Source organism: Streptopelia decaocto (assembly GCF_964273445.1).
Source record: "Streptopelia decaocto genome assembly, chromosome: 6".
Lineage (NCBI taxonomy): Eukaryota > Metazoa > Chordata > Aves > Columbiformes > Columbidae > Streptopelia > Streptopelia decaocto.
Genome location: NC_138660.1, coordinates 62,129,149 through 62,151,392, shown reverse-complemented (window position 1 = coordinate 62,151,392; position 22,244 = coordinate 62,129,149). Strand labels below are relative to the sequence as shown.

At 40.3% G+C, this 22,244-nt stretch overlaps 1 protein-coding gene across 1 annotated transcript in view; it reads right to left on the bottom strand.

The window, feature by feature from the left end:
- THSD7B (thrombospondin type 1 domain containing 7B) overlaps positions 1-22,244 on the bottom strand; it is a gene marked incomplete at its 5' end in the record, with an annotated part of 264,182 nt that overhangs the window by 67,282 nt on the left and 174,656 nt on the right. The window contains one exon of the mRNA XM_082055441.1: positions 12,701-12,879. Within this exon, the coding sequence (XP_081911567.1) occupies positions 12,701-12,879 (179 nt within the window). The remainder of the gene's footprint in view (positions 1-12,700; positions 12,880-22,244) is intronic.

Sequence of the window (22,244 nt, the reverse complement as noted above, 5' to 3'; positions counted from 1 at the left end):
CTGATTGAGTTTAATCATCACTTTTCTTTGTCAGGACTGATGAGTTGTGTACATACTGTGCAGTGTAAGATACAATCTTCCGTGTCTCATTCTCAAAAAAACCCAGTTGTTTTGTCAATGGCTGCTCTGGGAACACACAGAATAGAAAATTAATCTCTTCTTATTATTTTGCTCACCTGTGAGACTATCCATAAAGCCTATTTTGTCTGCCCACCTGCTGATCACTCGAGTACTATCTGGTTTACACGGGCCGAGTACTTTCATTCTCTCAACAAGACAAACTCAAAGTATAATTGATTTCTCTGATGGATTTTCTAATGAATATCTATTGCCACTCTAGTTGCTAAAGTACTCACTGATGTTTGTGTTCCAACAAATATAAATCTGTTTATTTACCATCCAACTTTACAACCAGCTACTAGCTGGGGAAAAGCAATGCGAAAGAAAAACATCAATGCCCGTGCATTTAGAAACTTTAGGCTCCAAACCGGGTGCGTCGCCTCCCAGCCCTCGCTGTGACCACCCCGAGGAGCGAAATCCTCCGTCCTGTAGCATTAGCAAGATCTGAGCCTTATTAAAAAGCAACGTGGTTATATTCTGTAAATCAAACTCTAACAAAACTGCGTGCTGAACCAAAGAAGAATTGAAAGCAGGTAAAAATTTAGCATGCAAACAATCATAGAATCGTAGAATGGTTTGGGATTGAAGGGACCTTAAAGATCGAGTTCCACGCCCTGCCATGGGCAGGGACACCTTCTGCTAGCCCAGGTCACCCACAGCCCCGTCCAACCGGCCTTGGACACTTCCAGGGATGGGGCGTCCACAGCTGCTCTGGGCAGCCTGTGCCAGGGCCTCAGCACCCTCACGATGAAGAATGCACCTTTTGATCCAGGTCTGGCTCCTAGTTACAGAGGAATAATTCCTTAATAACGGGATTAACAGCAGCAAAGATAGTACCACTTAGCTGTCAAAAGAATGATTTACATATACAAATATATGTTCCAGATGGCCACTTGAGAGTACGCTGAATTTAAATGAAGGCAACAGATTGGGTTTAAGAAATTTTGAAAACTTGCACACTCATAAAGGGCCAGATTGTGGGAGTCAGTGACCACTAAGCATTGCCACCAAACCCCAAACCAGCCGAGGTGCCCCAGGAAAGTCCGGCCACTGCAGCTGTGTGACCTGAAAGCACAGACCGAGGAGCACTCATCTCATCCACTGAGAACTGAGCGAAAACCCAAACTCCATGTATTAAATAGAGCACTGTGTAACAGCATTAACAAATGCATATTCATTATTTTCACCAGTGAAATACATATATAATAAGACATTATAAAAGTGGCCTACGACTTCATTACTTTTCAAAGTCTTGCTTAGAAGAGACTGCTGAATTTTACTATTTTTCAACACGACTCTTTTTACTCAGACTCTTCAGAACAAGCTGGAAAATGTCCTTATGCCTGGTAGTTAATTAGAAAGTTCATGAACCACATAATGTCAGTTACTCAAAAAAGGAAAAATTATCATTTTTTTTTAGTAAAGTCATAATTTAAGGCTGAAAGTCATAATTTAAGACTGAATTATAAGAGCATAAAGGACACTTAAACATAACAGATGTTGGAATAAATAATTTAATGTAGACCCACCAGCAGAGCTGACAGATATTCCTTGGTTTAACATTTCTAATTGCCAAGGTTCATACTAATTAATAATAATTGTCCAAGTCTCAAACTCCTGCAGAATAAAAGTCTTTCTTAATATCGAAAAGACAGCTACAGGTTTTATCCAATGTGGCATGGAACATTTTCTACATGATTTTATAGCAAACAATTTTAATAAAGTAAAAATGAATTTCATTATTTCTACTAATGACTCTGAAATAATATTTTAAAGAAAAGGGTTTAAAAAAAATCCAGGAACAAATTTTTGCTTCAGAAACACTTAAGACGGTGACAACTACATACAAAGTTCTGTAAGAAATCCAAAACCTAACAAGTTAAGAGAAGCTGAGCATTTCGCACGGTTACACCTGCATCGAGCAGGGGTGGAATAGTAGAAGGACCCCTCTGATTTCAAACACATGACCAGACTCATTCATTGAAGGCTCTTCCCATCCATCCCACCACAAGCCCCAAGCAACACAAATGAAATCACAGCACAGCCGAACTAACCAACAGAGGGCAGCTGACTCTCAGCTATACGAAATTCTTATTCCGGCCAAAAGCCACGGCAAAGAGCCCTCGCCATCAATGACATACAAACTGACATCACATCTTTTTACCTGGAATCTCTAATGCCAGGATTGAACAAAGCTTTGCTAGTGGAACTAACTCATGTTTGCAAACAATAAAGATAATTTTGAGCAAGGAGATAAACCCGAAGTTCAAGTTGGACAAATGCTCTGAAACATGCAACTCAAAACTGCTCCGGTAACATTTTTCGAATTTTGCAGAAATTCTCAAGCCAGCTCTGCTATTCCGAGACAAAAGGTGAAGTCTGCACACTGTATTTATTCTTCAACAGAAAGTCATGTGGAGAAACATCCGGTTTTACAATTCATGCTGGTTACAGCCTCAATCAAGGAAAAACCACAACAGTAGCCTACTAACCAAAAAAAACCAATCACCCAACAACCTAACGAAACCAAAACATTAAAACTGGTTGTTCTGTTGTTTTGATAACAGCATGTGGTTGAGTACTAGAGCAAAATTAATTCTCCATTAAAATGTAAATAACCATTTTAAGCCTGTTTTTTAAATTATTAAAGTGTAGCTAATATCTGTTTATTGTCAAACCACAAATGAGTCTCATCCCTCTTAAAATTAATCTGTAACTCTAACAAACACATAAACTATATTTGCCATCAAACTATAATCGATGCTGGGTAAACTTTACTGAGTGCACTAATATGTAATTATCTTTGGTTCTGAGTTTGAACTCCGAAGTCGATCTGGAACACCTGAGACACCGTTATGTGCGGCATCTGTCAGTGCATATGAGGGCTCACAAAACGCTCCCTTCATAAAATAATGCATGTTCCCTACTTAAGTTACAATATGAGAAACAGTTGACTCAAAAATAATACAAATTATAGACAGATTAAAAGCCCTCATAACTTTTAATTAGGCAATAAATCACAACAGACTACACAGGAGTGCTGATTTATGCACTCCTCAAGTGAGAAGCGGTAAATAAAACTAGACAGGACATAATACACATCTTATTGAAGAAGAATCTACCCTTTGGCGTTTCATTCACACACAAAAATCCACTTGCCTTTAGTTTTTTCTACCGGTGGCTATAGCCTGTAACACATTTATAACACAAAGATGTGTCATGATCTATAGGCACCAAGGTAGGATTAGCTGAATTCATGCAAACTTGTATTTGCAACTCTTTTCTTAGTGTCCAAGCTAAAACAGGGATGGCAGGGAGGGCCCCAGACAGCTCTACAGTGGGGACAGCTGTGATTTCTCCTTTCTTTCCCCAAACCCATTTGCATGTGACTAGAATGAATTTCAACTTCTGGAAAGCAGCCCTTGCAAAGGACAGACCTCCCTGACACAGGAGTTGTCTTTGACAAGCGCTCAGAAAGCTGTAATTGGGCCTTGAAGCCAAAAATCTCCAAGTGGTTTATATTCCAGCTAGAAATCTGGTAATGCTGACTATCCTGACGCTGTCACCTAAAAAAGATGCAACATTCATGTATTCAACTTGCAGTTCAAATGCACACATTTAGCTGATGGGAAGCCTGGTGTAATCCATCCAGAGGAAAGGATTCCAGAGGAGAGATCAAGAGGAATACAGAAGGTCATGTGAGCTTTTTTCTCTGCTGTTTTGGAGGAGGAAACCAATTATACAACATAAAAAGAAAATAAAATCCATTCCTGATTCCATCAATCATGTACAGCGCATAAAATAAAGCGAACTGAACAAGAAACGTCTGCAGCAGAAAAAATATTAATACTTGTTAAGTATTAATCAATGCTAACTGCTGTAGACGGAACAACACCGTGATATTAAATACTTAAAAAAGGCAAGACCAGGGTTATTTCAAGGACTATCACACAAGAGGTGCCTGAGTGTCCCTGGGCTTCTCAGTAGCTCTGACGGATGAATTCACATAGCATACATATATCTCTGTGTCCATTCTCCTGTTTGAACAGCAGCTTCATTTCCAATTATTCTCTCTTATTCAAAAAGGAAAGTCAGAAAGTAGGAATTTTCCACTACGAATGCTCAGGATACGTCCACAGCATGCAGGTGAGCCAGACCACCTTTAGCAAACTCTGCTCCTCTAACCATAAAGGCACCACCTGAATGTGGTCAACTTTAAACTGCGGACACACAGAATCTGATATATATATTTAGGAGAAAATTCAGTCCTTCTAAAAGACACTGCTGTCCACTTGGAAAATTTAAAAAGTGACCAAAATTTTATAACCCAGCTGGAGCTACATCCTAGCAGAGCCAATGCAGAAGAGCTCAGTGTAAAGGTCTGGATAAGAGACAGAGATATCTGGATGGCCAAAGGATGTATGAGATATTCTGCCCTGTAAACTCATTTCTTTAGTGCAGTTTTCTCAACATCAGGCAGACCGCCATGATGTCCTTTCTTAAAGCTTGTTGCCAGAATAGCCTCACCCTGGTTTCTGACAGTAGTTGATGCTAAATCAGGCCAATGCCGCGACCTTATTTACCAACTCAACCCAACCCAGCTCAGTCCAGCCCAACCTTTGCTCAGGTTGGATGCTCTGCACTGTGATTCGCGCTACACACACAAACATCCCAGATTGGAGAGATCTGCTCAGTGCACCCCCGTTCAACATCTTACCAATATCTACTTGCATTCACACTTCAAAAAGGTTTTGGAGTTATTACATGGCAGGCTCTGTAGAACCATAAATTACTGTCATTGACTTCATTACTTGACTCAGAATCTGTTTCAAAAGAAATTTCCACATTGTAATCAACAAGATAATATTTTGGAAACCAATTTTGTACAGAAGGGAATTACAAGAGAGAGTAAAGAGAAAGAAAACATGTCAAAATCTGCTTTTAACTTGCCAAAAGCAAGAAAAGAGATACTTCTGTGTAATTCACTCTTTCTGAAGATTAAGTCACATGTGATAAAATGCATCATGCCAAATAGCTCTTTTTCACATCTTCTACCACATGAAAAGGTGAAGACGTACCAACATTTTTTATTCTGAATATTCCTGGGTTTGTTCCAATTAGAACAGAAGCTAGGTCCCTATTTTAAGTGTTATGCAGCATTTCCCCTTCCTTAAAGACTGTGAACCCAAAATTTAGAACCAATTATGGTGTAAAACGATGCAGAAACAGAAAACTTTCTAAAAAGAGGGAGGAGGGAGAAAAACAACGGCCAAGATTAAATCTGCTGCCAAGGAATAACCAAGGCATCAATCCTTTGTGTTCTCCTGCTCCTAAGACAGAGACAAGCAAGAGTAAGTTCAGTCTCGGTGTTAGATGCTGTCACACTGATTTATGACACGTAGTGTGTGCTGGTCCTTCAACATGACATATTGTCCACGAGAGATTCAGCACAAACCAAACTTCTTTCCTTAAAATATATTGCCCAAATCAATTTAACCTCAGTTCCTTAGGTGAAATACTAATACTTTCTCCACTGGGCCACCCAACCTTCTACGGTTGTTTTTTCCATTTAATTCTATCTGCTCTGCAGAGAAATAAACAGGACAGAGCACTTTTGGTATAACTCCTGTTATTCACTATACTTTGCAGTGTGCTATCATATCAAACAATAAATACTTTCTTCAGCAACAAACACAGGAGCTCTGTATTTAGATCAGACGAAATTACGGATAAATTTTCAGTTCAAGAGACGCAAATGTTTCACTTGCTTTTAGTGTAAAAAGTCCTCCTTTGATACATATTTTATGAAGAACTCAGTAGGGACTGCATTAGGCGGAAAGATGTAGTTTAATCAATTAGCACGAGGCTGCTAATTTTTGTGGATTCAGAGTCATAGGGAGACTGGCATTGTATAATATTTAATTTCACAAAGTGCAAATGTATTCTCACAATTACAGAAAATAGCATTACACCATATATCAATATGTATTATTATTAAAGAGAAGTTTAAAGGAGCTATATAGGAAAAAAAGCCAAGTGAAAAATACTTTTGGAGGAAGTTGTTAAAACTCTTCCATTTTTGCAAGGCTAAAGATTTTCATGGGTGGCAATTGTGGAAATACGTTTATATGACTCTTTATTCAACAGAAAACCTGCAGGAGAAATGAAAATCAATTGTGGATTGAAGCTGAAGCTGCACACAAATATAAAATATGCTGGGAACCAGAGTAGGTGCTACCGGGTTATTATCCTGAAGGACAAGATGGGAAATGTTTGTGTTTTCCTTAGGAAGCAAAGCCAGACCCACATACGGGGCAGACTCTCCAGACACTCGCTTTGGGAAGATGAGATAGGGCTCAGGGTACACAGATCCAGCTCATTTAATGAACTAAATTGCTGTTTCATATCAAAACCACCAGTCACAGCAAGAAAAGTGTAAGGAAACCAGGTGGGTTTTGCTATTTCTGACACTGAAAACTCTCCCGCATTAGTGTAGCAGGCATAAAAACTTGTCATTTTTTATGATACTGTAAAACCGCACTAGAATCAGAGGACAACTGCTTTCCTCGCTGTAATTCCTTACTTTAAGGCTGAGTGGGAGGAAATCAGACCTTCTGAAGGTAAAACCGAGATTAAGGATAGGATTTTTGTTTCTAGAAGTTAAGTTGCACATGAAGCAAATGAGCGTTGATAGACAGAGCCAGAGGAAAATACAGGTCAGCCGTCTCCTGGCATGGCAGAGAATGGGATCTTCCACAGCCGATGCTGCGGGGACAGCAGCACAGGACTGGGCTCAGGAATGAACTCCTGGCAGCTCAAATGTGTGAGAGGAAGAGATTTGATGAGTGCCTCGAAAAACTTCAGCGACTTTCCTGACAATTAGAAATCTATATTGCAAAAGAAGTGATTTAAGTGGGAGCTATTTATAGCTAATACATAATTACTGATATTCTTGAAGATCAATTTCTGATACTGAAAGGTGCGGGTTACACACACAATTCACCATCCAGCAATTGCATGTGAGCTAATTCAGCGATAGCAATGAACAATGTTGGGTTCAAGCTCAGCTTCTAACGCAGGAGCCAAACACTTTTGAAAATGCTTCATACCCATGCACATACACTCACACACAGAATCCCAGAATGTCAGGGATTGGAAGGGACCTGGAAAGCTCATCCAGTCCAGTCCCCCCATGGAGCAGGAACACCCAGATGAGGTTACACAGGAAGGTGTCCAGGCGGGTTGGAATGTCTGCACAGAAGGAGACTCCACAACCTCCCTGGGCAGCCTGTTCCAGGCTCTGTCACCCTCACTGAGAAGAAGTTTCTTCTCAAATTTAAGTGGAACCTCCTGTGTTCCAGTTTGTACCCATTACCCCTTGTCCTACCATTGGTTGTCACCGAGAAGAGCCTGGCTCCATCCTCCTGACACTCACCCTTTATATATCTGTAAACATTAATGAGGTCACCCCTCAGTCTCCTCTTCTCCAAGCTATGTATGTGTAAAAGGCATATTTATGCAAAAGAAGAGAACAACTGAGTATTGCACCAAAATGAAGCATGAAAATAAAATTTTTCTAGCCAGACACACTCAAGAGAATAAATACTATTTTAACAACTCACAGTCAGAGAGGGAACAAAGAGAAATGAAAGAAGATGCAAATATTTTGTGTCAGCAGGTAAGGACAGGAATATAACTCGAAGGAAAACAGGAGAAATACTGTAGCGTTATACATTGCTTATTCAGAAACTTTATTGTATGCAAAATGATTGCTCTGAGAGCAGTCACCTACCTAAATAAGAATTGACTTTGTTTCACTAGCGAGTCCTGTGATAAGCCACGCTCCCTTGCTCTTCCTTAGGCAGAGTTTCTCTGATACAATCTAAAGGAATTTTTGGATCATGGAAATTTTAGCTTAGTAAATGTGAACCAAAAATCACCTTGAGAAATGGCTACTGAATGTGGGCAAGTCCAACTTTACCCTGCAAACCTCTGTGTTAGTTTTCCTTTCATTGTTTGGGAGGGAATTTAAAGTATGAAAAGTCCTGGAAACATCTCACCAAAAAGCTTTTCCAGAACAGACCTTTCCTAACATTACAAATTAGGAAAGAGGAAAGATATCACACACACATACACACACGCCATCCTGTAGCCCAAGCCCAGCTTTGCCTTGCAAAGAGACTGTGGCTTCTACAATTAACAGCAGTCTCTGAGACCATCCAATCTTCTACATTCTAATAGTGAGTTTTTAAAGCCTATAATTTTCTAAGATTTTCACTTTTGAAAAGAAATTTAATGCGTTTTTAGCTGACCAAAAAAATTTGTCGTGTCTCAAGCACAAGTAGGACTAAACCAGTCACCTTCTATGGAAAGGTTACCAGAAATTCATACATCTTCACACCCGCTTCTCAGAAATGTGATCTGTAAATGTTCCACTGTCCTCCGTTTCCCTCTCCTTAAACTTTCGTATGCAATTTCAGGAAAAGTAATTGTAATGTGCAAGGTGTCCGCATTTCTCATATTCTAGAGTGAACATTGGAAAACGTCATTAAGAATAAAATATTCATTTTAAAGAGAGCAGTAAGTTTAAATTCCAAATATATTACATGTTTTTTCTGCTATGCCTGCTTTTACAAATGCTCCCAACCCTTCAGAAATGTTTGCTGAAATGCATACAGTATATATAAAGGGAATAAACTACTTGCTATGATATTTGTCCTTTAGCAGGACCGAGTAAGAGAGAGAGAGGGGGAGGAAAGAGAAGGAGGGGAAATCTTGACAAGAATATATATTAGAGCAATCAATAAAAAGATAATCCTTGGAATTCGTGAGTCTTTAAAATAAGATGCATTTTCTTGTAGTGATCCTGAAAAACCTATAAAAGAATATTCAAGCAATAAACACCCCATAACTCATATTTAACCTTTCATCATGTAGAACTACATATTAAATAGCTTAGCAACGGCATGCTGTGTAAGTGCATTCAAATAAGAGCAGAAATAGAAAAATGTAAATGCTACACCTCTTTTAACATGCATTGCACTGCCAAGAACATCTGCCAGCTGACCCCATAATCCAATCTGCTGCTCAGAAGCAATCATATCCTTAGATAAGAGCTGCACAGCTTCTCCATGCAATGCCCAATTTCTTTAAAAGATGGAGCAAAATGTAGTTAGCCAACTCTTCAACAATTTCCAAACACTTAGAGGTACAAGAAGAATGTAATTCAACACATTACATGGATCTGCATTAAAATACTGTCATCTCTTCCCCCAAATACTGTAATTCATCTTTTAATTTCACAGGGCAATAACGCAGAGGAAATTTAAGACTGTATCAAATCAAGTGATTATATCAAAATACCAAGTGCTTACAGCACATGTGAACTGTTTTTCACTTCTATTAGAAAATAACAACCTGGAATAAAATCTGGAAGGGTTCAACCTAGTCCTTCGACTACAATGAGAAGAAGAAATACATAAAAGTTGATTTAATTCTCCTGAGTGTACTTCTCATGTCTACTGCAAAAGGAGTGGACTCCTTGAGAAGCTCTACAGGCCTGGGGGGATGAAGACATCCAAAAGAATGGCTTCGAGATACTCCAGAAGAGCCAAAACCTCTGTGGAATTAAGAGCATAAAACCCAGAGACTATCATAGAGTAACAGGATGTGTCATTATCTCTGTATAAAATCAAACTTCTGCTAAAAAGTTCTGTCCTAAATACAGAAGCAAGCTGCACTGTGCTGATTGAACTGACTCTAGGATGAAAGTCTTCTATGAAACAGTTTATGTGACTCAAATAATTACTCATATTCATCAAATAAATTGTTCTGATCATTAAAATTGCCCCTCTCTCCAAGGCAGTAGCTTTGCTAAAGTACCTGTATTGGCAGGGCCCCGCACATGGTGGGAATGGTAAGAGAGAATTGCTGAAATAGTGTTGCAAATAACATTCTCTGTAGCTAAATTTATGTCAAATAACTGAAAGGTATTGGAAAAAAAGACACAGGGGGTCTGCCAAAAAGCCTAGAAAACACCCTTCACAAGATGAGGTTGAAAAGATTATTTGGCTTAACGAGAAAAAGACCCAGACTGACTGAGGGCTTTAATTATAAGACACTGGAAAATGGAGGGTTCTCCATAGTAATTGATTAAGCAATAACAAGACACAAGCTCAGAAGCAATAATTAAAGAATAATAAAAGAAAATACTGGAGGATATAATAAAGGAAATCCACTGGCACCTAGAGGAGTTTTATTATTGCTTCTGCGTTATCTAATGTCTTTATCAACTGCATAAAACACAATATAACACAGTAGTCAGTGAAAGATAGAGCAAATCTCAGCACCGAGGTGATTTGGCTTCCTCATGCCTGATACCAAAGAAAAGCAAGTATTTTACTTCAGGTATTTAACCTAAATTATACAAAAATAATTAGCATGTCAAATATTTACATACAAAGAATCTATAGGGCTTTTCTCTAGGATTTAAACACTGCGCAGACCAGAGGAAATAGAAGACGATTTGCCTTGCAGTGGATTCATGGTATGTGTCCAGCTTAGCTAAACCACAGCACGAGCAGCTAACTGAGTTTACCATCTGGGTGGGTGACTTGTGCAGGCTGGAAGGTGCCGAAGGACCTCGGTGGGTGTAAATCTGTGCTGGAAGCCCAAGTCCAGTGGGTGTAAAGCAAAACCCTTTCCAAACTGTGCAAAAGGCTGAGAAGTGCTTGGGGAGGCAATGAATACACACAAGCACAGTATGTGTATATGAGTGCATATCTAACTGTACATATACATACATATATATATATATTTTACTTATTAGCACGACAATTTCTTTTTATCCTAAAAGGTCTGAAATATATAGGATCTGATCCAATCTTATAAATCTAAATTGGAAAAAGGCAATTCATTTGTGCGTCAAAACACCTAGAAATAGATTCTGTTTCTATCTTAAAAAAAACCCCAAACGGGCAAAGAAATAAAAATAAACAAAAACCAACCAGACCAAAAAAAAAAAATACCCCAAAAAACAAAAAGTCACAAACCTAAAGGAACAGACCTTAATCCCATTCTGAGGTGTCACTACTAGAGCCCACAACAGAAAGCCCTCTGATGAATTCAATGGGTTTTAGATCAAGATGTGTGGTTCCCGGTGAAGACGTAAAAAGCACCAACCACATTTCTATTAATCCCAGCCATGGCACTTTGCAAGCACCGATAAACGGTACAAAGACGTGATTTCCAAGTTGAAACAACTTCTTTCCTTTAATATCTTCTGAAAGGCTTTTGAAATTAGCAAAGCTAATGTGGGTGGGAATAGGCAACACTTTATAGCAATAACTTTACTTTTAATGGAAGTAGTCTGCTGTGTCTATGGGTAACAAGCCGCAGTATCTTTTCATTACAAAGGAACTTATTGTAACCATACGACTTATGATGGGATTACATTTTGCCTCCTCGGTGATCGGTCTGATCTATTAAGAAAAGCACTGAGGTATGGACAACATGCACTTTATTGCAGTTTTATACTTCCATAGTCCCTGCTGCTTCTGTTAGGCTACTGCCTATGAATTTAAAATAGTAATAAGGAAAAAGGAAAAAAAAGTATTTACCAAGTTTCCCACAGTAAAAAAAAAAAACCCAACAACACAAACCCAAAAAAAACTGTGAAGAAAATGAAGCAATGTCATAATCAGGTGTCAGAACGATGCTGCATCCCAGGACATGACAGCTGCACCAATGGTTGCACAGAAAAACACCGGGATGCACCAGCTCTAGCACCCACAAGCCACTACACAAGCAAATATTTGTATGAATACTATTAAAGACCTGCTACGCATACTATGCAACATATTTTTATATATATATTCATAAGATATATATATATTAAGCCCTTCAGCATGACTGCTTCTGTCCTATTAATTTTCATAATTGAATCTGAAATAAAGGACAGGCAAAACATAATAGCACTTTATCAGCGTTAATTAGTGCTGAGAATTAATCAGCAAATGTAGGAAATCACTATTAGTTTTGCAGAAATGCATACAGCAGTAAAGAGCATTTATATACATGCTGGTCTTTTTTAGAGAGTAGCAATATAGAGATTAGTTTCCTCTGATGGGATACTTCAATATTGAATATACAGAGATTAATATTCAAGGGAACTTGTGTTGTGTTCAAGGGAAATGTTGTTAAAAATAGCAATATATATTTAACGAATGTTTTTGCAGCAACCATAGTCTCAGAGAGAATTAAAGACTTTTAAAACATCCATGACATCTGAGCTCACTCATGCTTATACACTATCCAGGTGGGATTATTTATCTAAGGCTCCCTGTGCTCTGGGAGATAAACATTTCTTTATATTAGAAATATGGTGTTTCAGGTCGCTGTTACATGAGCATCTCCCCCTCGATCCTCAAGGAATTCAAGGATTGCCTACAAAATCTGACACAAGCATGGTCCCAGAGATAACTCCTATTTTTAATTTCTTCACCAGAACATTAGCTTTTCATCACAATCAAAAATACAGTAAGCACAGAGAAATTTCTGTTGGCTATTTAACGCTGCTCACCTGGTTCCTGAGATCCAGCTTGGGGCAGGGACGACCTCCATTGTAAGGCTTCTCCTTAAGCCACTTGGATCGGACTTTCACCCCCGGTCCACAAGAAGAGCTGCAAGGGGACCAACTGGACCAATCGCTTAATTCGCAATCAAACGGGCAAGGGACCGTGCAAGATTCTTCAATGTAACCTAAACCAAAAATTTAAGAAAGGTTTTAATCACCGTGCCTAATCAGTTCCGATCCTCTGATGTCTCACTGCAATCTGTGTAATCAACACAAAATGAGAACTTCTTAAAGAGAAGATATTTGGCAGACTGACAATGCTCTCCCAACGTGAGATTATGATACTATTTGTAAAGAACAGGAGTGAGTAAAGATAATTTCTACTTGGTTTAGTCCAATGACCACTTGGAAGGCTGTGACTAATCTGACTGATGTAAAGGACACACATAGACAAAACTATTTGTAGTGAAGCTGCTGGTCACCAAAAGGTGGTGACTATCTTCCCTATGAGAATCTGGCCATAATATTTTCTGGAGAACTAAATGTAAAGCTCAATTTTGCACTTCTTTAGCATTATGCCAGCCATCCCCAGAGCTGGCATGGGCAGGGAGCTGTGGGTTCCCTTCCCAGCAGCCAGAACCCGAGGATGGTGGAGGCACCAGAGCTCGCACAAGGGACCTGTGGGCAGCCGGGGTGGGATTTACCAACTGGAGCAGTGTGGGACTTGCTTTTGGGAGAATCACGTAAAACCTGCTTCCCCCTTCTGTCTGGTTGTTCTCTTTATACATCGTTCCAAATATTTTGCCTATTCTGGGTTTCATAAAGAGCATTTTGAAGCTTTGCTTTCACTTTAACTTGGCTTGACATAAAAGTCCTCCCAAGATCATCACCTCTTAACATCAGAATACCAGACAATTACAGGATCAACGTACTGCTGAATTAAAAGCCAAGAGGGTTTTCTCAGGGAAAAAACAACATTTCTACATACAGGCACAACCTCACAGCCAGTTTAGGAACTGGCATGTGGGAGGAGAGACTTTGCAGAGCCCAGCACTGGCTGTGGAGCTCCTGGGGTGCAGAAAGGCAGTGGAGAGTGGCCAAAACCTCGGGGTCCCCAGGGCATTACTGGCACCGGTCTTGGGCTGGCAATGTGGAATAGCTCCTGCACCTTCCTGCTTACCCTGCTGCATTCATTCTCCTCCACTTCCTATTACCTGCTTGTCATGTTTGTAAGTCCTATTTTAATTTAAACAAAAAAGAGATTTCGTATTAGACCATGAAAGTCAGTGGCTGCTAAGATCAGCCTTTATTCCGGGCAGCTTTGGCCCTCTGACAGCGCTGGTAACGATGGTCACGGAAATAACTGAATTTCATCCCTACCGTATTTCTGATGTTTCTCATTTTTATGCCCTTTCCTTCTGTTTGGTTTTCATTGCACTACAATTCCCTCTGTATTCCTTATGTACAGAATACCAAATTAGCTCTTTTGATTGCACTTTTAAGAAGGGCTTCCCCACTTTCTATAAAGGCGACAGTCACTGCAGCAGAGGGGAAAAAAACCTCTAAAAACTAGAAGCAGCTTCCCTGCAAAACCCCCAGACAATGGCCCCCAACAACCAGGGAACACCGAGGCTGAGGCCCAGAGAATATTCTGCTCTGGGGCTGGATTTACTGGCTCGGTGGTGTCTGAACCTCCTGTTGACTCCAAACCAGGACCGTGTTACATCCTGAGCACTGACCCACAGCAGCAATACGCTGCCTCCCTCCTGGTCTTCATGCTGAAGTCAATATCAAGACAAGTGTCAGAATTATTTAGGAATCCCCCACTGGAAAATATCCACCTTCTAGGAGTACAAGAAATACTGATGATGTTGTTGTAAACAGTGCCTTAAAAAAATGCTAGAAAAGCCAGCAGTTCTCTCCTTCATCTCAGTGATCATCTATTTCTTCTTCTTCCTTCGTGATGCTGCTGTTCCCTCTTCCTCGCAGCAGCCACCCCGAAGCCTGACAGCTGTGATCATTTCTCCCCAGCACCTCCTGCTGTAACTCTTCCCTACAGCCGCAACCTGTCCCTATACATTGTGCTCTCCTCACTCTGCTACCTCTCATCTCTTATCTTATATTGCGTTGCCTTTTTATTTGCAGTTCCAGGGCCACTGGAATTATGTATCTTAATTATTTCCTACCCAATCCATTACAGCGGTGTCCACATGTTTGAGATATTTCAACTTTGCATGTTTTGAATTCTCATCTGAGATTACACCCATGCACACGCTAATACAAATATTTTCAAAATACCCTTGCTTTCCCCCCCCCCAAATGAAACTCTCAAGCATCCCACTAATATTCTATTCCACCTGTTTAGGTTGCCACTCAAGCAATTCATAACACATTATGATAAGTAGAAGAAATTTTCTCGGGATAGATTTATGAGAAGCATTTCTCAGGCAGTTCTCCAAAGAGTTTTGTTCCACCACCATATGAAATATCATTTTTCCTTGGGCTACATGACAGCCTAGGTAATTAACTCTCAACAGAAACAAAGAAAGTGCTGTGTTTCAAAGTAGGATTAGACAGAGGGGTTATCAACGTATCAGTGAAGGCAAAACGGGCTAAGCCTTTTGGCAGTTCAAGAACTACCTCTATAAGAAATATAAGACAAAAAAAGAAATATAAGGCAAAAAAATAAAAGAAATACAAGGAAGAGGAGGGAAAAGTTATAACAAACAAAACTAAATAAATCTCTTATATTCAGTCCTCAGGAAGTGCTGTGGGGATCCTCAGTGAACCACAGGATTTCTAAAGGCGTCCTGGTGCCAAGAGGTGAGCTCATGACCTTCTGAGTTTCCTCACCCAGATTTCTAAACTACATTCAGTAGAAACAAATAATGGCGAGCTAATAGAGCATTAAATTACCATACTGCCCAGAGGAAGCCAATTCTCCATACTGAACAATGCTACAGAAGCAAAATGGGAACATAACTTTCTCTCAAGCTCTCCTCACAGCCTGCCATTATTTCTTCTACCAATCACTGGAGGTTAATCCTGTGCCAAGATACCCATGGATCACAGATTTCATTCAACAAAAGATTTCCTCCAAAAATCTTAATGTGATGCATCCCCTTTGCTCGGAGAATGCTTTTATGGCTATCTTTTTATGAGAAACTAGTAAATAATGTTGTGCTCAGCTCATCCATTGCCTATGAGAATAGGGTATTTGTTTTTCCGTCTTGCCATTGTCAGGGGGTTGAAAATACTTCAGTTTGGACATCCACAATAATCCTAAGTATTGGCATTCCTATGAAATTGATAGCATTGGCATGGTGCATAATACCAAACAAACAAAAAAAGAGGGAGATATGCTATTAAAATCAGCTACTAATAAAGAATTCTACACTCAGTCTATTATCCAGAGAAATACATCTTACCATTAAAAAAAAATGAATAAAGGAAACGACATAAACACATTTCTGAGTTATTGTCGCTCAGCTTAGGGACACTAACTCAAGTTTGAGTTTACACAGCTGGTTTTATCAGTGTCATCCTTAAACGTATCACTCAACCATCACATTCCCCATTTTTCCTTTCATCTGCAGAACCTAGTACCAAAAATTCATGGAGGTTCCTCAATGCTGAGTTTCCTTCTCCTCAGCCCTGCTCGGTCTGCTTTCCACATGTTCTTATAATAATTCTTGAAGCTTCTTTAACCTCTTTTTATTTTTTTTTTTAATTCCTCAAAAATCCTCAATACCACTAAACTAAAGCAGATTTAACTTAGAAACAACAGATGAGAGCCTCTGTCCTACCTGAACCAATAGCAGGCTCCTGTGTGCCACAGATTTCGCAGGAGGTAGCGACTGAAACACTGGTGCATGGGATATTTCAATAGGCACTTTGAAACATACTGCTGGGAATAGTTCTGAATTGGCAGGAAAAATTCAGCTGGATGATCAAATAAGCCTTTCCTATGTTAAATTGCTGTTGTTTTACTACTGAGACACTGCCAACGTAATGGGATGAACAAATGCATTTACCTAGGCTGCACAGCTCATTTTACTATTATTTATTCATTAAGAACAATGTGCTTGTTGCTCTACAAGCCACAAATGGAGTCTCTTCTCTAAAGTGTCTATAATAAACAAAGCACCCACAATTTTATGGTTGGACTCAACGATCCTAAAGGTCTTTCCCAACCTAAATGATCTATGATTACATGGGATGTACTGGGAAGCCCAAGAGACGAAGCAATAGCAGGTAGATAAATAAAGTGAGGATGATGGTCTGGTGAGTGTTGGAGGTGAGGGCTCGAATACATGGTGTGAAAACTGTTATTCTTGTCTCATTTTTGCGGTGCGACTCGAAAGAGCCAAGGCAGTAGGAGGCAGCAGGATGATGGGCCGGGGGTATCAGCAGCACAGAAGCACCAGGAGGCTGTGGATGGTACCGCAGTGTCACGGGGAGTTTTGCAGTAGCCCAATTTCTTTCCCACCCACACAAGATTCTGTACGTACCACACCAGGGACAGCCAGCGAGGGGCCAGAGCGTCCTTCCGTGTCCCTCTCTATATTCACAAAATGATTGTGGAGGGAGAAGCAAGCGATTAGGAGGTTTACAAGCTAACATAAGACAATGGCATCCACCTGATTGTTGCATTTCCAAATGATAAATTTGCTGCGGGTGTAAGGTCTGTACACAGCGTTAAACAAAAGTGCCAAGAGAATTCCAAAAGGCTGACTTAAAAGCGATTTGAAAATAAACATTTCTCCAGCAGCTCTGGAAACAGATGCACTTCTAATTGAATTGGCTTTGAACTCATTTGTATCCTCTCTAACATATTTCATCATTTCAATTAACAAACTTCTAGCCACTCTACCCTTGTTAGTAAACCTTGAGGTGCTTCATAAAACTCAAGGTCGTTCCTATGACAGGGACAATTCTGTGCATCACCACAACTGCCACTGGTAATAAGACCACTAATTTCCCTTGGAGTCCATAGGATAAAAGAGATCGCCCTTTAACAAACAAGGCAGCAGCAGAGTGGACAGCAACACAGAAGAAATGTTTCTAATTACACAGACCAAAGGTAGGGGGAAAAAATTGATTCATTTTGCAATTAATATTTACATTCATTTGGTTACAGACTGTGAAATATGGAGAATAAACCAGTAAATCCATGTGGTGCGAAACGTCTAATAGCGAAAGGCTTTGTAAAGGAAACCTGGTGGATCATGGCACTCGGTGGGACAGATTCTGCTCAGCTGAAAGCTTTGGGATCTCCCACAAAACAAACCTCATGTTTTAACTCGGGTTAAAACCCAGCATTGAGCACAGACTGTAGTGGAGAGACCAGCTCCACCAGCTGATCACAGCTCCATGGTTGGGCTTTCCCAGCGTGCGGTGGATAAGGCTGGTGAGCTACAAGGGGAGCACATCGTCCTAAGCAATCCAGGTCCAAACACTTAAATCCTGCTTCAACAGAGAACATTATTAACTGAAGGAAACAAAGCAGAATAAGTTTGGGAGTCTTAAAGTTGCTAATAACTTTAGTTGCATCTGAAAACAAGGTAATATTGCCATGGAACAAATGTTTAACATATTTTCTTTTTTTAATACGCAAGGATTTGAGATATTTTATGCATTATTAGTTTGCTAGCTGGGAAATTTAAGAGATAATCTAATGAATGTATTCAGTAAATGCACAACCAAAAAAACCCAGCAAAAATAACTTTCACATCAAATATTTTGCAAAGCTCAGATAATGGACCCTTAGCTAATTTATTCCCACTTGCTCTTCTCAACAAAGAGGCACAGGCTCTCGTTATTTCGTAGCAGACTGATTATAGATTCTAAATAGACCAGAGAGGACTTGTAAAAAACTCTGGTAAGTTTAGCTCAACATTATTGTTATTGAAATTCATTCAAAGGTTGGTTTTATTGCTCAATTTCACAGTCTCTATAAATCCTCATGAGGCAGTTGGGTTGATGCTGACTTTGCATCGTGATTCCTAATTTCCTTTGATTTTGCATTAGTTTTCTTCCTTAAAGAACTTGCAAGCTTACACTTCGAGTTACATACAAACCGCAATAGTTGATGTATTTAATCTTTTAACTAAATATGGCAATCTCCATTAATTAGCACATTCATTTTAACAGATTGCAGAACAAGCTGAGAACTCTTCCAGAGAAGAGAGACTCGTCTGCTGCCTTCTGAGTGCAAATAAATAGTGCAAATAAATAGGACCTCACAGCGCACATTCATCTCGCAGGGAACTTTCGATGCAGACAGGCAGAAATCCACTGCACAGATCTGTCTGGGCTCCAAAACCAGCTGTGGAAACGATTCCCCATCCTTCTGGGGCTGCTGCCCCGCAGCCGAGGGCTGAGCCGGTTGCTTGGGAGCCCTGACGTCTTATGAAAGTCCTTACTCAAATAAAAACTCATCCACTGGGATGGAGAGCAGTTAGGGTAGTAGCTCAGCTGTGGTTTTCTATATACTTTGCCCATCACCCTGCCACTGGGAAAATCATCTGCTTTGTCCAAACAAACCTGAGTAGTTATTTTCCTCCTCTATCAGTGTCGTCATCTTCCATATATAAGGAAAGAAACTCATCCCACCGTACGTTTTTGAATTGTTTAGCACATACATGCACTTCAGGCTACTCAGCTCACAGTAAAAGCAGATTTTTAAAATAAACCTGAGATCGTGTTTATTTTTCATTATTATTATGAGATTTATATAATAAAGCAAGGCTTTTTTTAAAGGGTGATCACATTTCTGCAATACATCATGAAGACAAAATTAAATTGTCCACAGACCGTCAAATTCTCCTATTTCTCCAACATCTGACTCCTCTCAGAGGCCCAATTGCACAGTATCTCTGAAAATAGATGTATATTGCAGAGTGCTCTGAAGATCAATATAGACTTGGGCTATTTGGACCAGGCGGGAAGTGTCTTCCAGAGCCAAGGGTCCATCACTGGGAGGAATGTTGCCGGAAAATGTCATCAAAAATATCTGCCCCCATTAGTAAATCATATATAGCCTGAAGGTCAATGGCTTCGGGCTCTGCTGGAGCACACTAAGAAACTCAATTTCAGAGTGCGGGGCCCTCTGCGGAGAGCATCTTCCTGCCAGTTTCCAACCACGACATCAGGCACTGTCAACACAATATGTCACCTCATTTCAGCTGCCAAGCTGCCACCCCAAGACACAGACAAGCCTCATTTAGACAACTTCCCTCAGACAGCAACATGATGGTTTCCATTTTACAGAATGGGAAACGCTAATGCAGTCCCTCGACTCCTGGTAATTAGCAAGCACTGTGCATAACTAAAAGAGGGGAGACTAAGTCTAGAGGTAGGGAATAAATTTTTTACACTGAGGGTGGTGAGAGCCTGGCCCAGGTTGGCCAGAGAGGTGGTGGATGAACCATCCCTGGAGACATCCCAGGCCAGGCTGGACGGGGCTCTGAGCACCCTGAGCTGGTGAAGATGTCCCTGCTCATGGCAGGGGGGCACTGGGGCAGCTGGGAAGGGCCCTTCCAACCCAAACTGTTCTATGATTCCATGATTATAATACTGCTCTTATTTCAGACAAAATAAACCACCAGATGACTCTGCAGAAGAAAGGAACACAAAGCAATTAGATCCATGTGCAATTAATATTATCAAGAAGGTTCACAACAACATGAAAAAAACCTTACTTTCTATTTTTTTTTTTTTTTTTTTCTTTAAATGAACATTTGTAGTACTTTAATTTAGAACCTCAAGAGGTATGAAAGAGTGCCAGTGCCTCTGTTCACGAGCAGGTCACACAGGTACTGAAAAGCCAGGGAGAAGCTTCTGAGCCCGCAGAGACCTCCACAGCCATCACGGGAGGCGAGTGACACGGTGACCCCTCAGATCAATACGTTCACATCAATACACTGCCTTAATTCCTCCTCATCTCATCGGCACTAAATGAGAAACCTAACTACAGGCTTTAATTATACCGGTGCTGCTTTAAAGATGCCACTAACCATTACCAGCATTCGGAAGATCCGTGGGCACTTTTCCAAACACCAGGGAGCTGCTGTGAGGTCCAGCCTGCTCAGATGGGGAGTTTCACTCCTGCTATTAGAGGTCACCTTGCTACAGAAGCAGGGATACAAAGGCATGTGACCTCCTTAAATAAAGCTTTATTATAAAAAACATCTGATGGCAACGGGATTTTAAGAAAGGGAACGGTCCTGATTTTCCACAGCCTAAGCACGGGGAGAACAGTACAACTCATTTAGATGATGGAAAACCTTGAGATGGAAATAAGACATTTTGGTGACGTCAGCAGGCCCCAGCACAGAGGACTGACGTACTGAATTCCTGATAGACTTTTGTTTCAATTTTGCAGCGTGACTTTGAGCACTCCGGTTGTGTAGTTCAATCTCCTCCGCTGGAGGACTTCAATGAATTCAGACAGAGGCAGAAAGCGATGCAATCTTGTTGAATAATACGATTTTTAATGGTCACTCCTCCACGTTACCAAATACAAATGAGATCCAAGATTTCACAGAGGGAGCCTCTGTCTGTCGTGAGGGATATTAGAAGTTTTGCAAACCAAGCTCTCAGTGATTTAATTTACACCACCCTCATTTGCAAACTTTGGAAGACAGAGAGATTTCAAAGTATATCTCAGACCCAGGGACAGACTAAGGTAGGATAAATTCTCATTTACTCATAATATCATTATGATAATCCTCAGAGCAGACTGAGCTGAAGTTTAATTTTACACCCGCATTTCCTAATTCAGGCTCATTTCCTCAAATCACTTCCCAAATTCAGCTGTTGCAATGTTTTTATGTTGGTCTCCCAAACTCTTTGATCAAGCAGATTACACTAGGCACCTTAAAAGAAACCCACCATGTACCCATCTCCGCTTACCACGCTAACTTCGTTGCTGTGTGCAGTGCCCCAGCAGACTCACTGCTGCTCTGGCAGTCAGCTCGTTTTATTCAGACATTGGCCTATGTGCAAAAGGTGGAATTCTTCTTTCTGTAGGACTCCTGCTCCATACAAGCAGAAATACATGATGTTGCATCTGAAGACCTTCAGAGTATGTCAGACATGAAATACCTTAAACACTCAGGAAAATCCACTAAAACACCTACTATGTCCAGTTGCCACAGGGCTCCCCACCAGCAGTAAAGATATGAAATTGTCACTTTCCACTTAAAAATGATTTGTCATCTATTTATTTGCCTGCTCATCAGAGTTGTATAAAAGGCAATCAGGTTAAACAACATTGAAAAAACTCCATGTAAGATACGAGAGGAATCCTGTGCACTTCCACCACTGCATGTCGCTTCCCTGTACAGGTACACATGTCTCAAAGGGATCATGAAGCTCCCCATGAGCAGAAAAGTATTGATGTCTTAACACCAGAGTACATAACTCATGAAAAGGGATAGGCTACAATGGTATTTCTTCATAACCCCCATATAACATATTAAATGGAATGACGCGCTGGGAGAGCAAATGTTAATTCTAAAGCTATCTTTGTACAGTAACATTTTAT